Source organism: Leptidea sinapis, chromosome 35 (assembly GCF_905404315.1).
Source record: "Leptidea sinapis chromosome 35, ilLepSina1.1, whole genome shotgun sequence".
NCBI classification, from domain to species: domain Eukaryota; kingdom Metazoa; phylum Arthropoda; class Insecta; order Lepidoptera; family Pieridae; genus Leptidea; species Leptidea sinapis.
Genome location: NC_066299.1, coordinates 7,295,488 through 7,308,999, shown reverse-complemented (window position 1 = coordinate 7,308,999; position 13,512 = coordinate 7,295,488). Strand labels below are relative to the sequence as shown.

General features: G+C 32.7%; 1 protein-coding gene across 1 annotated transcript in view; it reads right to left on the bottom strand.

Annotated features, from left to right (window-relative positions):
• Window positions 1–1,235: 1,235 nt before the first annotated feature.
• Window positions 1,236–13,512, bottom strand: part of LOC126975206 (transcription factor collier) — a 77,427-nt gene continuing 65,150 nt past the window's right edge. Inside the window, exons 9-14 of the mRNA XM_050822989.1 lie at window positions 10,288–10,432; window positions 7,080–7,237; window positions 5,972–6,098; window positions 3,936–4,027; window positions 2,750–2,924; window positions 1,236–1,381 (exon numbers count right to left, since the gene is read on the bottom strand). Of these exons, the coding sequence (XP_050678946.1) occupies window positions 1,368–1,381; window positions 2,750–2,924; window positions 3,936–4,027; window positions 5,972–6,098; window positions 7,080–7,237; window positions 10,288–10,432 (711 nt within the window). The 3' untranslated portion in view covers window positions 1,236–1,367. The remainder of the gene's footprint in view (window positions 1,382–2,749; window positions 2,925–3,935; window positions 4,028–5,971; window positions 6,099–7,079; window positions 7,238–10,287; window positions 10,433–13,512) is intronic.

Here is a 13,512-nt window from a genome sequence, read left to right as displayed (position 1 = left end):
CTAAACTATTTAGCAACCAATATATAATAGTATAAAAAATATTTATTGGCTGTTATATCTGTGTATTGTTCTGGTAAATGACTATTGGCTAAACGTTGAATGAATGTCAAGCAAATAATATAATTATATAAAAAAAAAACAAAATGTGTGTAAAGTGAACTGTTGATGATATGAGTAAAAAAACAAAAACAACTAAAGGCAAAGAAACAAGCAAAATAAAATCTACTAACATTGAACGGTGAGATGTTGCCAATTTTGTTGATGTTGAAAATTGGGAACGCGAGGTGGGCTGTGTTTTACTACAGCAAAAGCGCTTTTCTTCTCTTTACTCGCTTGATCTTTCATGTTGCCGTTGAATTTTGAATGAGTGTTTGCGGCACAGTCATCGGCTTTTGAATCGTTTCTATCGCAGTAATGCCCGCTATCTTTTATATTATACGCGTTATAGTGCTGATGGTCAGAAGATAAATGCCCATTCATATTCGCTGGATGATACGGCCCCAGAGACACTGAACGAAAAAAAAAGTAAGTTAACACAAAGCGACGTATACAAAAAAGTGTAAGCAACGTGCATTGACAAATATGGGTCAAGAGTGTACTGTCCTAACTAAAATGATCTAGATCGGTATGTCAGTCTAAATATACAAGTAAAATGACATATTATGTGAAATACATGACGTAATACCTAACAAATTCATTGATTTTATAAAAACTACATTAACACGTGATGACAATGACGTGTTTTATCATATTATTGCAAATTTAGAGATTGTAGAAGGTTGGGTTATCCTAGAATTGGATAGAAATGATAAAAAAAAAAATTGAATGCCAAAACAGTTAATGTAACTTGTGCTACATCAATAAAATATGCTTTTATGCAAATTGCCTACATCGAAAATTGTAGGGGTATATTCGAAAATTGTAGGGGTATATTTAATTTCTAGTATCTAATTGTAAAAAGCATGATTCAGTTTAAAATATTGAGTTGTACTAAGCCCTGCAGTATTATTTATTTTATTCGTACCCTCACAAAAACACCAAAAAATTAAATTCATTTCTTGGCGAGTTACTTTTTAGTTTTTGTGTTGAATCACGATTAAGCTTTTAAACATGAATATCATCTTTACAAATCATTATTGAAATCAATGTGGGGACGAGTTGTGATTAGTATTTAACATGCATTGCCGTCACGTGTGATGATGAAGAATTATAATATGAGAAGTAATTCTTACGTGAGGAGGTATTGAAGAGCGAGGTGGGGGGCGCAGGGTAATGCTGTGGATGAGGGTAGGACGGCGCGTGTGGAGTTGACGCGGCTGAGCAGTACCGCGGTGAGACGGAACCACCGCCGCTACGAGCGTACTCTTCTAAAAGAAAAAGCCTGGGATCAACAATAATATTATTAGGACTCATTGTACAGTGAGTCAATTAAAAAAATAATTCATTGCGTGCGTACTAAGTACACATGTCAGATGTGAAATCTGAACTGTGTATGAACCTCTAAACTGCATATGAAGTCCTGGTACATCTTGCTAGGATGACACATGATTTCAACCGCTATGAAAGACATTACTATCACCGCTATAATATTTGTGTTCCTCTGGTGTCTATGTAGTAATACGTCCTGCGTATGACGTCAGAATATATTAAGGTATAGTCGCGTCATACATAAGACAATCTCTTCTTCAACTATGATCTGACCTGGTACCAGAACACTGTATAATGATTCCTATCTCATTTTCTCCCATATTGTTAAATCTTATGAATTCATGTGTCTGTCACTTTTTACTGTCGCTTTTTAGTTTCATCGACTTTCAGATCACAACTGTTTTAAACAAAAAAAGCGCGTACACCTTCCTTAAAGGCCGGCAACGCTCCTGTGATTCCTCTGGTGTTGCAAGAGATTGTAAATCTTAGCAAGAGTACGCTCGTTTGTCCTCCTATTCCATAAAAAAAAAACAAGTTTTCCCTTCAAAGTGTTGTGAAATGAAATGGATATATGTGCCTTTCAGTAGGTACCCGTGTCGAACTGCGCAAGGAAATTCATTCCACAGTTTCATGTTTATATGAGGACAGCATAAGAAATTACATTCATTACACATACAATGTCTTATCATTCGCAGTCTGATAGTGGAACGGTAAAAGTGTGCTTAAAGACAATGTAACGACACTTTTCTTCTTAGTAGTGTGTCAATGTCCGAATCTAGTTCAAAATTCAATATACACAACCTGAATAATTACCGTACATTGCTGCTTATTGACCAAGAATATTTTAAGCAACTGGAGTAAATACGGCAATGTAGCAGTCGTAGCTTATTATGGTGTAATTTGTGGCATGTACCATATTTCGTTTTTGATTTTATACTATTTTTATGATTGGTCTTTATGAATAGAACGTCATTAGTTCTAACAAATAATTTGAGAAATATTTAAAGCCTCAAATATTCGTAGGTATGTGAGTTCGAAAATTGAAAAGATATTGGTATGTGGCAAGAGAGGATTGGATCTAGTTCTATGGCATCAATGAGAGTCAACAGTTCTACCGATTACATCACCGACGCTTTAAATGCTTTTGTTTTTTTTTTTTTTAATTTTTGGCACATTATAATGTTACTAGAGTTTATTATCTTGATGGATACTGTCCATCCATGTAAAATATTGCACAAATAATTTGTGGTTAATCAATTTCTTGTAAATAAAGAGACTTAAATAATCAGTAATGGTGGAAAAATAATAAAATGAATCTCACCTTCAGTCCACTGCGCTGCAGCAGTATCCTGGACGCTCACAGCCAACTGTCCCGTGTAGGAGTTGAAGGGCATGCTGGATGATGGAGATCGAGGCGCTCCAAGTCCTAGCTGATTATTGCGAGGCATTGAATACAATGCCTCAGCCAAATCTGCAGCCCTTTTCAATATTATTTCCTATTAAAAAATAAATTACTATTAGAAGAAATAGAAATATATTGATTATTTACCATAGAGAGTGACGTCATGAAGCTATATCAGTTCCTAAAGGGGCTAAGTGTATGTAGTAATTAAAAAACTGTGCTTGTTATAATCGCACACGAATGGTTGTATTGTTCAAGATATAAAGTCAAGATACATATTTTGTTTTGCATTGTGAGCATCTTGGAATGTCCTTTTTTGGTTTTTTATAATTTTTTATTGTAGCGGAAATAGTAATACTAATACACACACATAACAGCTTCCTAACTATTGCGGCTTATGATACCTTCAGCTCTTTGACAGACAGACGAACGGACGGCCAATGACTAAGTAATAGGGTTCCCCTTGGTCTTTTTGGATATTTCAGTATGAAAGAAACCCTAAGAAAAGTATTTATATACCTCTTCAGCGGGGTTATTTTTTTATTTTAGAGGGAAAAACGGGCAAAAGTCGCACATGATGTGATTTCGTGATAATTTATGATGTCAAAATTGGTGTCCTGAAATTTACATACGTTTTCTTTAAAATCAATCTAAAAACTTCTCATGATACATTTATATTAATAAATCCAAAAATCTGAGCAGTTATGGATTTTATGCTAAATCTCTAGAATCAATATATAAATATAAACACACTTATCTTATAATAAAACTCTCTTTAAAGGATTAAAACACGTCTATTTTTAATTGTTCTTTCATTACATTTTGCGTAATAGTTACATTTTCATTATTATGCCAAAAACCATCTGTCTACAGCAAAAAGCACCTTCGAGGCAACAAATGCCAATGACAAATACTATCTTGTCTCATTTCAACCGCAGTTCCCATAAAAATGATCTGGAAAGGTCTCGAAGCGTCGGGCTATCTAAAATAATAATAAAAAATGTAACACCCGTTTTAATCCTTCAAAAAGTGTTTTATTTAAAAATGTGAAACACTCGAATTAATCAAAGATTGCTACTACTACTAAACTACGTGCAACACTCACCTTTGGCAATTTCTCCGGATCACCGGGATGTCTTGGTATAAGTTTCTGTAGCCTCTGAAATCCGTAATCTATCGTGGGCTCGTTGAGAGCTGCTATGCGAGAGAGAAAAACAAAATCAATCATTAGGTTCACCACTAACAAATGAAATCCTAATTGATGGATCACATCAACAAGAAATTGCGTAGCCGAATTAAGATTACTTTACGTCTTCGGTCCCGAGTTTATGTTTTGCTTCATTTGATTGTATATAATATGTATTGTTAGAGCCTTCTAGTTTATCTTTACGTACACGTTTCCTAACCCTAATGGCTTGTCGTGATAATAAATTTACATTTAACAGCATTATCGCAATATTAGCATAAGCAAAACCTTACATTATTCTATCCATCAATCGCTACATCAGTACCTAATTATCCGGTAGGTGCAAACATTTATATAGTGAATATGTATGTTTGTTTCCGAGTCATGGATGTTTATATGTATCTACGTATGTAAGTTTATCATATTTAATATAAATTTTCCTTTATTCGTTGTACAGGCTATGCCATATAGTTTGGGGCAAGATAATTTGTGTAAAAGTGTCTATGCTTATGAGAATAATGTTAGCATTAATGTTTCCATACAAAATTAACGACTGTTTTCTCTTTGGCTTTTAACCCTAGATTTTTTTTTTTCAATTAAGATCATTATTAATATCATGATCTGGATCATTTTTTTTGATATTGTTGTGCTAAATTACTTCAAACAGCTTAAATCAGATAGGCTATATATTATATACATATATATTTTCCACGTACAAACAAGCTGTGGAATGAGCTTCCTAGACGATACGACGACTTCCTTCAAAAAAGCGGATACACTTTTCTAAAAGGCCACCTGTGATTCCTCAGGTGTAACAAGAGAAAGTGGACGGCGGTGAACATTTCAAGCTCGTTTCGTTCCATAAAAAAGGCGCCGTAGCTAGTGAAACTACTGGGCAAATGAGACTTAACATCTTATGTCTTAAGGTGACGAGCGCAGTTGTAGTGCTGCTCAGAATCTTTGGGTATTTTAAGAATCCTGAGCGGCACTGCATTGTAATGGGCCAGTCGTATCAATTACTATCAGCTGAACGTCCTGCTCGTCTCGTCCATTATTGTCACAAAAATAATTCCTTACCATTTACTTTATTTTATAATTTATTTAGTTTCCAATTTTGTTATAATTGGCTAGGTTTTGACGAGGAAGCCTGTTTCAGGTTTTTCATTCATGATTTTTAGTAAGAGCTACAGTAGTGTTTATTGCACTAATTACTTTTGTCTTGTATGTGTTAGAAAGACAAAAATATTGATGTATAATTCTTAAATCTTAAAATTTACTCTGCTAATGTGACATCTTAAATATTCCTTAATAGTTTATTACGTGAGATTCATGCTTTTGTTAAAAAATCCACATATTTTTGCAAAACATAACTCAAACAAAGTAGAAACTATTATGATCTGTCTCTCACAACATGATTCAAAAATCCATTGTACATGTATTACATCCAAAAATACTTATAATTCAAATGGGCATGTTTTTGAGTTAAATGTATACCCAATAGTCTGCAAAAGTAAATAATAGTTATTTATGCAGCTGTTGTGTAATAAAGGGTATTAGAACACGAATGTTTCTTTATGTGGGTGATAATAGTATCACATGAGTGTTTTAATACCTACTTATCAACAGTTGCATACAATACTTTATCTACCCATTATATGAATCCTCTTAAACATTCTGAAACAGTTTGCTTACTGCTAACATTAAAACAGCCAGTCCTTGTAACCAATACATCATCCAAAGGAGTGTTGTAAAGTTGTACTGAATTTCATTACAACACTCATTTGGATGATGTAATGGTTATTAGGACATTGGGTGTTTTAATGTTGGCAATAAGCTAACTGTTTTAGATTCTTTAATAGAGGATTTAAAGCATGGGTGTAGATAAAATATGTAATATAAATATATATTGTGAAATTTTACTAAAGTTTTCTCTAATAATAATAAAGATTACTCACAAACATAAACAAATCTTCCCGGAGCACCTTTACAGAACTGTTTACTCTTGTATGATAATGTGACTTCCACAACTCCCGGTATGTGCCGCGGCGGTGTTTGTACTCGTATAGCGTGCGATGTTATTAACTGTTGACAATCACATGGTTTGGACTTCTAACTTTATCAAATTTTTACATTCATTCTTCGCTATCAGACTCAGGGCCTGTTTCACAATGTACAAATAAAGCAGCGAATTTTCATAGGCTAGATAAATTAATGGCCACATGAAAGTTTCGAGTAACACAAACTGCGTTTCACAATCAATTCACCGCTATGTTTATGTACTAGACTTCTGTAGTTCCGTTTGACAACAAAAAATATTAAAAAAAAAGCTTTTATACGAAATAACGTAACGTCTGCTAATGGTTCAAACTGTTATTTAATATTTCGCAATTTTCTTTTAGTAAATCTCTAACGGCCGTTCCCAATATTCAGTCTATCTCTTACTTGAGATAAAAATCGTAACTATCCTTGACTTTTCTTTCCCAATAAACTTATCGACGGTAACTCACCTTATCCGTATACGCTGTCTGTCAATGGGACGACGTATAGCTTACCAGCCATAGAATTTGTATGGCAATTGCAATTTACGCGTCCCAATATAAGGCGATAAGAATGACTTATCAGGTATATTCGGACAGCTTTAGATTATTGACAGCTAATCACTGACAGTAGAAGTTAGTAATTTATCTCTATCTGTAGATAGTATATTGGAAACGGCCTTTAATGGCACTTCCTCAAAGTTATTTTTACAATGAAATCAATCACATAATTGTTTTGCATTTGGAAATTAAAACTCTTGCACACAAACAAAATTTGGAGAACTCAACTATACAAATTAAACATTAAACCTGCTCCGTCTCGGACGGAACCCGAGAGGTCGCGGGTTTGAGTCCCGCATCGTTCATAAATTTTGTTAACAGCTTTAATTTGTATAATTTATACCAAAAGCGAGGGTTATCACTTTAAAATAACAAATTGAATGAATCCGATCAATTGTCATGAGCCATTCATATATATTTTTGCAAAAACTTAGAAAAAGAAATGTAAATAATGATCCATTCTCACCTCACTCCAGACAAGCATAGTACCAAATACAACTTGAAGTCCGTCGAAAAAATTGTCCCCCACTATAATAACAGTCGACCCCCCCGACGTCCAACCTTCGCTGGGAGATATTGCCTTGATGCACGGCGTTGCTACTGGCAACGGTGGATATAATCCGGCTGTTGGAGAAATATTAATATATAGAAACTCATTGATCGGGGATTAGAGTGCATTTAAGCTAAATGCAGCAAATCTTACTTCAATTACTATACATCAATATCTACTTCTAGCGACAGGATGGTCCTGTTACCAGAAACTTGCTTGTTTTGGAAAAATTTAATATAAAAATTGAAAATAGGAAAATAGGTACCTTTATTTATTTATGTTTTGTGTGGATTTATGTATATATACTGTGCCAATACTCAAAAACTCTTGTTTTTACATTAAAGAGGTTTTACCGTAATAATATTTGATAATAGTTTTAAAATAAAATGAATAAAAGGAAGCCGCAACATACTCATATTAAGTTTCGATAAATATATAAGTAAATTAATTTAAGTAATAGTAATAATAAAAAAAAGTAACAAAAAAAGGGTTGGGGTTACTTCAAATAAAAGAACACAAAACAGTACTTTTTTTCTCTCTGGCTGGCTGTTTTCTTTTTCTTTTTGTTAGCACACATCTGTCTTGAACGAATTTTAATTTAATTGTCACAGACACACATAATATAACCAATAAAGCAGAATTATAGGCTTTGTTTCATTAAAATCACATTTGGGGAAAACTTGTCGTCATTTTAGTATAATATAATACAATATCTAACAGTACATTTTCGTTCTAACAGTAAATTTTAATTTAGAATTCCATAATTATATTTGTAATAAAATATATAATATGTAAAAAGTTGAAGCCAAGTTACGTTTTATAGCAGGAACGTATAAAATAAACTTCAACTTAATGTAAGCGGGCCAAAGTACATCCAATATAGTTGTCGTAAAGTCTTATGTGCGCGACTGTAACTGCGAACAACTTAAAAGTTGAATAAAAGCCAAACTGTTAAAACTCTTTCGCCCCACTTCGATATTTATCTATGTATCTGAAAAAGGACAATCGACTGCTCAAGTGATATTTCCACTACAACAGTGAATGGTACATGAGATTTGATTTTATCTGCATAGTTTAAGAGCTATATCAGGGTAAGATTGTAATGGCTGTTATGACGTTGTTAACATTTAAAGATATTGCAAGGGGGACACGCACCGTAAGTCGACTGGGGGAACTGAAATCTTGAAAACAAAACGATTGTAATAAAGACGAAACAGAAAGTGAATTTCAGTGGAGAAAATATCGTGGCATCTTGTTTTAGTTGTGACATTAAAGTTGTGACACATAAAACATCAATGAAACTCTAAGGGCTATATTTACTGGGAACTGGTTGCGCCACCATGGTGTCCGTAACCTACCAAACTAGACACCATACAAACACCGTTGCGTGACCAACCGGACACCAGGTGAGTAATCCCTATAGAGCTGTATATATTTCGTAGGTAGCGGCGACTGGTTGCGCCACCGTGGTATCGAAATGGTATCGAAATATAGCCCTAAGTAGTTACATGTATTCAATGTTTAACCTTCAATGAGTTCAGAGATACATGAAATTCATATATATAAGAAAATAGTGTTCTCAAAATAATGTTTCAATTGAAAATATACTTGCCTAACTATAATAAGCATATTATATTCTTCGAAATATACGAAAATCAAAGAATAAGACTGAAATAATTACAATCTTATAAATTAACTAGCTGTGCCCCGCGGTTTCACCCGCGTTTTTCTCGTTTCCGTGGAAATACCGAGATAAAATATTGCCTATATTATAGCCTGTACATCATTTTGTTCTATTGTCAATAGTTTTTGCAGCGCACGCAAAAATAGGTTTTCGATTTAACACCTTGTGTTACAAAATAGCAATTTTATTACGGATCCCTAATTTTGAAAAAAAAAACATAGCCTATAGCCTTCCTCGATAAATGGACTACCCAACACTGAAAGAATCATTCAAATAGGACCAGTAGTAGCAGAGATAAGCGCGTTCAAACAAACAAACAAACAAACAAACACTGCAGCTTTATAATATTAGTATAGATAATAAATAAATTATATTATATTAGATATAATTTCAGAACTTTTGTAAAGTTTTCGTTAAAAGCGCCAAACAGAAGCAACCAAATGGTGTTTGAATCATCATATTAATAGAGACCAATGAAAATTATTTCGATTCAACAAAAAACCCTTTGAGAGAAAATATATAGATATGTTAAAACATCGTAAAACAAAAGCTATAAAACTATGTTCGCCGTATGACGATTGGCAATATAAATTGAATTGTCATCAAAATCACAATTTTCCGATCTTAAACAAATTATTCCCGTCCTTCCAAGGGTTAGTTTAACTCCCAACTAACCCCTCACAACATTGCGAAATGTCTATAGCTTTCTCGCATACAAACGACATTATCAACTGAACAATTTTAACACATAATTTTACCTATATTTACTGCAACTCTTGGTCCAAGTAACAATTTAAGATTTGATAAATGTAAAGTTCAATGATAATTAATTTTAAAAAGATTAGAGATTTCAATTCAGCGTTTTATGTATTTGCACGAAATATTAATTACATTTTTGATAATCAGACAGAATTAAAACACGTTAATTAAAGCGCTGTAATTATGACATTATTATTAATAATGTATTATAAGAAGAGACATATTTTATTTATATGTAAAGTAAATTAATGCGAATTTGCAAATAATAATAATTATAAAAAAACCCTCTTTTAATACAAATGATTTATTTTTTTTTAGTGCTAATTCCGCCAATATTTGTTACAGTCTCGTGCCAGATTTTGGCGAGAAAACACGTCCTGAGGATGCCTCGTGTAGAGGCGAAACACGTGTTGAATTGTTTAAAAACAAATATTGGCGGAATTAACACTAAAGAAAACTTAAATCCATTTATATAATTATGGATTTCCGTAAAGTAAAGCCTATTTCATTAAATTTTCTACCCTCTTCTAATTCTGCACTTGAAAATATTAAAAAAATATATATTATACAATAATAACCTTTATTATTATATTGTTGTAATTGTAAAATTATATTAAAATGAACCTCAAAAGATGAGAGTGAAATAAAAAACAGATAAATAAATAAAAAACAAAAACGTACAATTATGCTCGATGTTCGCGTCAATACCTTCGGTGTGGTCAAGCCTTTTCGCGCGCCGGCCGTGTTTGCTGTTATTGTGAACGAACATATTGTCTGAAATTGCGAGTAGTGGACCATCCACCATCACCTGAGTTGATATCACCACCTGAAAGAAAAAACATGTAATAATCAAAGCTATATTGATGTACATATTAATTATGACAGTAATCACGACCATCAAGTTCACGAAGCGTTACACAAACAAGGGATTCATGTTTTTTTTTATGAAAATAAGGGACGAGACGAGCCGGACGTTCAGCTGATGGTAATTGATACGCCCTGACCATTACAATGCAATGCCGCTCAGGATTCTTGAAAGACCCCAAAATTCTGAGCGGCACTACAACTGCGCTCCTCACCTTGATACATACCCATAATCTAGCTGGCATCCTGTGCAAAGGAGCCTCCCACTGGTATATATGATATATTTAAACAGTTTATTTTTATTTAATATTTCAATTTAAAACGCTTTGTAACTTTTACCGGATTAGTTATGTTTATTACAATGCAAATAATCTATTCAGTATTTGATTTAAAAGAGTGGCCGTTGAGTTTCTTGTATGTTCTTCTCACGAGCCGATTAGATTTAGTAATTTAAAAGAAATATTTGTAGCGACGATCGAAAAGTGCTTAGTTTAAAGCCCTTGTGAATAAAGTTTATTTAACTTTGTATAAGAACTTAAAACGTCATTAATGCGTGCTAATTAATACGTAATACAACAATTCTTCTGTTTTATATTCATAAAGTATTATCATTTACAATATATATAATAATAATTGTGTATTAATTACACTGGTATAATTTTCTCTTCAATTCACTCAGTCGATTTGAGACGCGACGTTACACGAACGAGCGAGTGAGAATTTATCACCACCTTTCCGGTAAAGAAGGCCTTGAGAAAAACACACGCAAGAAACTCAGCGGTATTTTATCAAACACTTGCTACTGATTCTAAAATTACTCTGTCGCAGCATTTGAAACTATTAATTCATTAAACCTACAGTAATTAGTATCTTTTATACTTATGTTACGTAGATATTCTTTGATAATAATAATCTTTTCATGAACTGGTAAAATGTATAACTAAAACTCAAGAAAAATATTGTTCAACCCAAATTAATAATTTTTGTCTTTAAAATATAAATACAGCATTATACTGATCCAAAATAAATATGTTTTCCATATTATTTCTAACCGGCAAAAGAATGACAAAGATTTTTTTAATTAATTTTGTGGTAGTTCATTGACGTATAAAAAATTTTTCGGTTGTCTAACAGCAAGAGACTCTATCCGGACGTATTAATTATCTAAGAGATAATTATTAAAATATTGTTCAATTATTCAATGCACGAACGACCTAGAAATCCATCTCCGAAGACCACCCGTGGAAGGAAGACCATGTATGGATGCACTTCCTAGCACGCAGCTTGGAATACCTACGCAGTCGTCCATTTCCTTAAGTCGAGACATTGGCCCCACCTCCCAAGGGACTCTCCCTTTCCGTGTTTATGTGTGAGTACCTCTATATATGTTTGTGGTGCTATTTTTACTCCTTGCGATCTTGAACTTGGTTTTATTAACATAGAAGTTATTTAAAACTAGTTACAGCCGGTAGTTTTGACTGCATTAAATTCGTATTTTGAAATCTTATAAATTTTGGGATAAAGTTTAAAATATCCTTTTCTCTACCTCTGACAACGTGAGTGCAAATTTTCCTTTTCGCATTTACATTATCCATTAATTAGGATTGTCACCGGAGTATATTTTTTTTTAAATTTGGAACACAAGATTGAGTTGTTAAATTTATATGATTTTTATGGTATAAATAGGATAGCAGTTTTCTTTATGAAAAGTTTTACAGGCTATTGAGTACCTATGTGATGTGATATCATACTATTATAGAAAATAATAATTATTTAGAACACTAGAAATATAATTGAGGAATGCATTCCAATTCGACTCTATTTCCAACTATTATTAGACATCTATGCTATGTAAAGGCAATATATTCTTACCCTTGAAACGGTGGGGAACGACCACTGAATTATTCAATGACACACAGAAAGCCCAAATATAGACATAACTACGCACCGCACACAAAGTATAATGAAATGAGAACTATATGCTAGTTACATTAAGTTCTATATTTGCCTAAAGTTTCGTAAAGGACACAAGACAAATATGTCTTAGCCAACTGTAGAAGCAAATTTGTACTCATAAGTAGAGTGAATGCACCTTTACCGCGAGTTAGGGTTGACACTAATTACTCTATATTGCGTCGGGGAAACTTTGGAACAGACGAGGAAAGTTCATTCTATCCGTTTTTCGAGGAAATATTTGAATAAACAAAATATCCTTAAGGCAACTTCATAACATACAGCTGTTTTATGTAAAATGTAATCTATTAAAAGTGACAATATATGATAAAGTTATAGATTTTAACAATCACTAGCGCTTCGGAAAAGTTAAGTTTTAATGAGAATAAGTGGCAAGAAACTTTAATTATTATTATTGTGTTATTAAAATGAATAAATTTTTATGAAAACCTCCAGCCGGTGAATTAACCTACGCCTGTTTTAACGTTAAAGGGTAAAAAATAAAAATATATTTTTTCGATGATTTTTTAAATTAGGGAAACATGAATGAATAGAAGAATTGCCGGAAATAAATTTAATTTCATCCCTCGCATGAATTGGCGGCGCTTCAAATATTCAAGAGTCGTGAATGTAACCCTTTCTTCAGATAAGGGCGATATACACTATGGTACAAGATATATGCAAACAAATTTTATTCAGATTATTTTATACTAAGATTACATAATATTATAAACTCGTTATAATTTCCATTAATTAAAAGTGGATGATATGTTTAGAAACAATTGCTTTTTACATTTAAAAAATAATATGTTACCTTAATGATTGTAATATTTTGTTTGAAAAAATACTATTCTGATAACCTTAGCTGATAACAGTACATTACTTTACACCAATAATTTTATTTATTTATAATACCTACCTATGTGTACTTAGTTGATGCTTTTAGTAAAAAAAATATGCTCACTTTTACAAATACATTTTGTAAATTACTAAGCCTTGTGGCTAAAAGAGTAGTAATGAATTAACATTCTCGTCTCTAAGATTAAATTTTAAATTTTCCTAGAACGTTCTAGAATATGTAAACCCAGA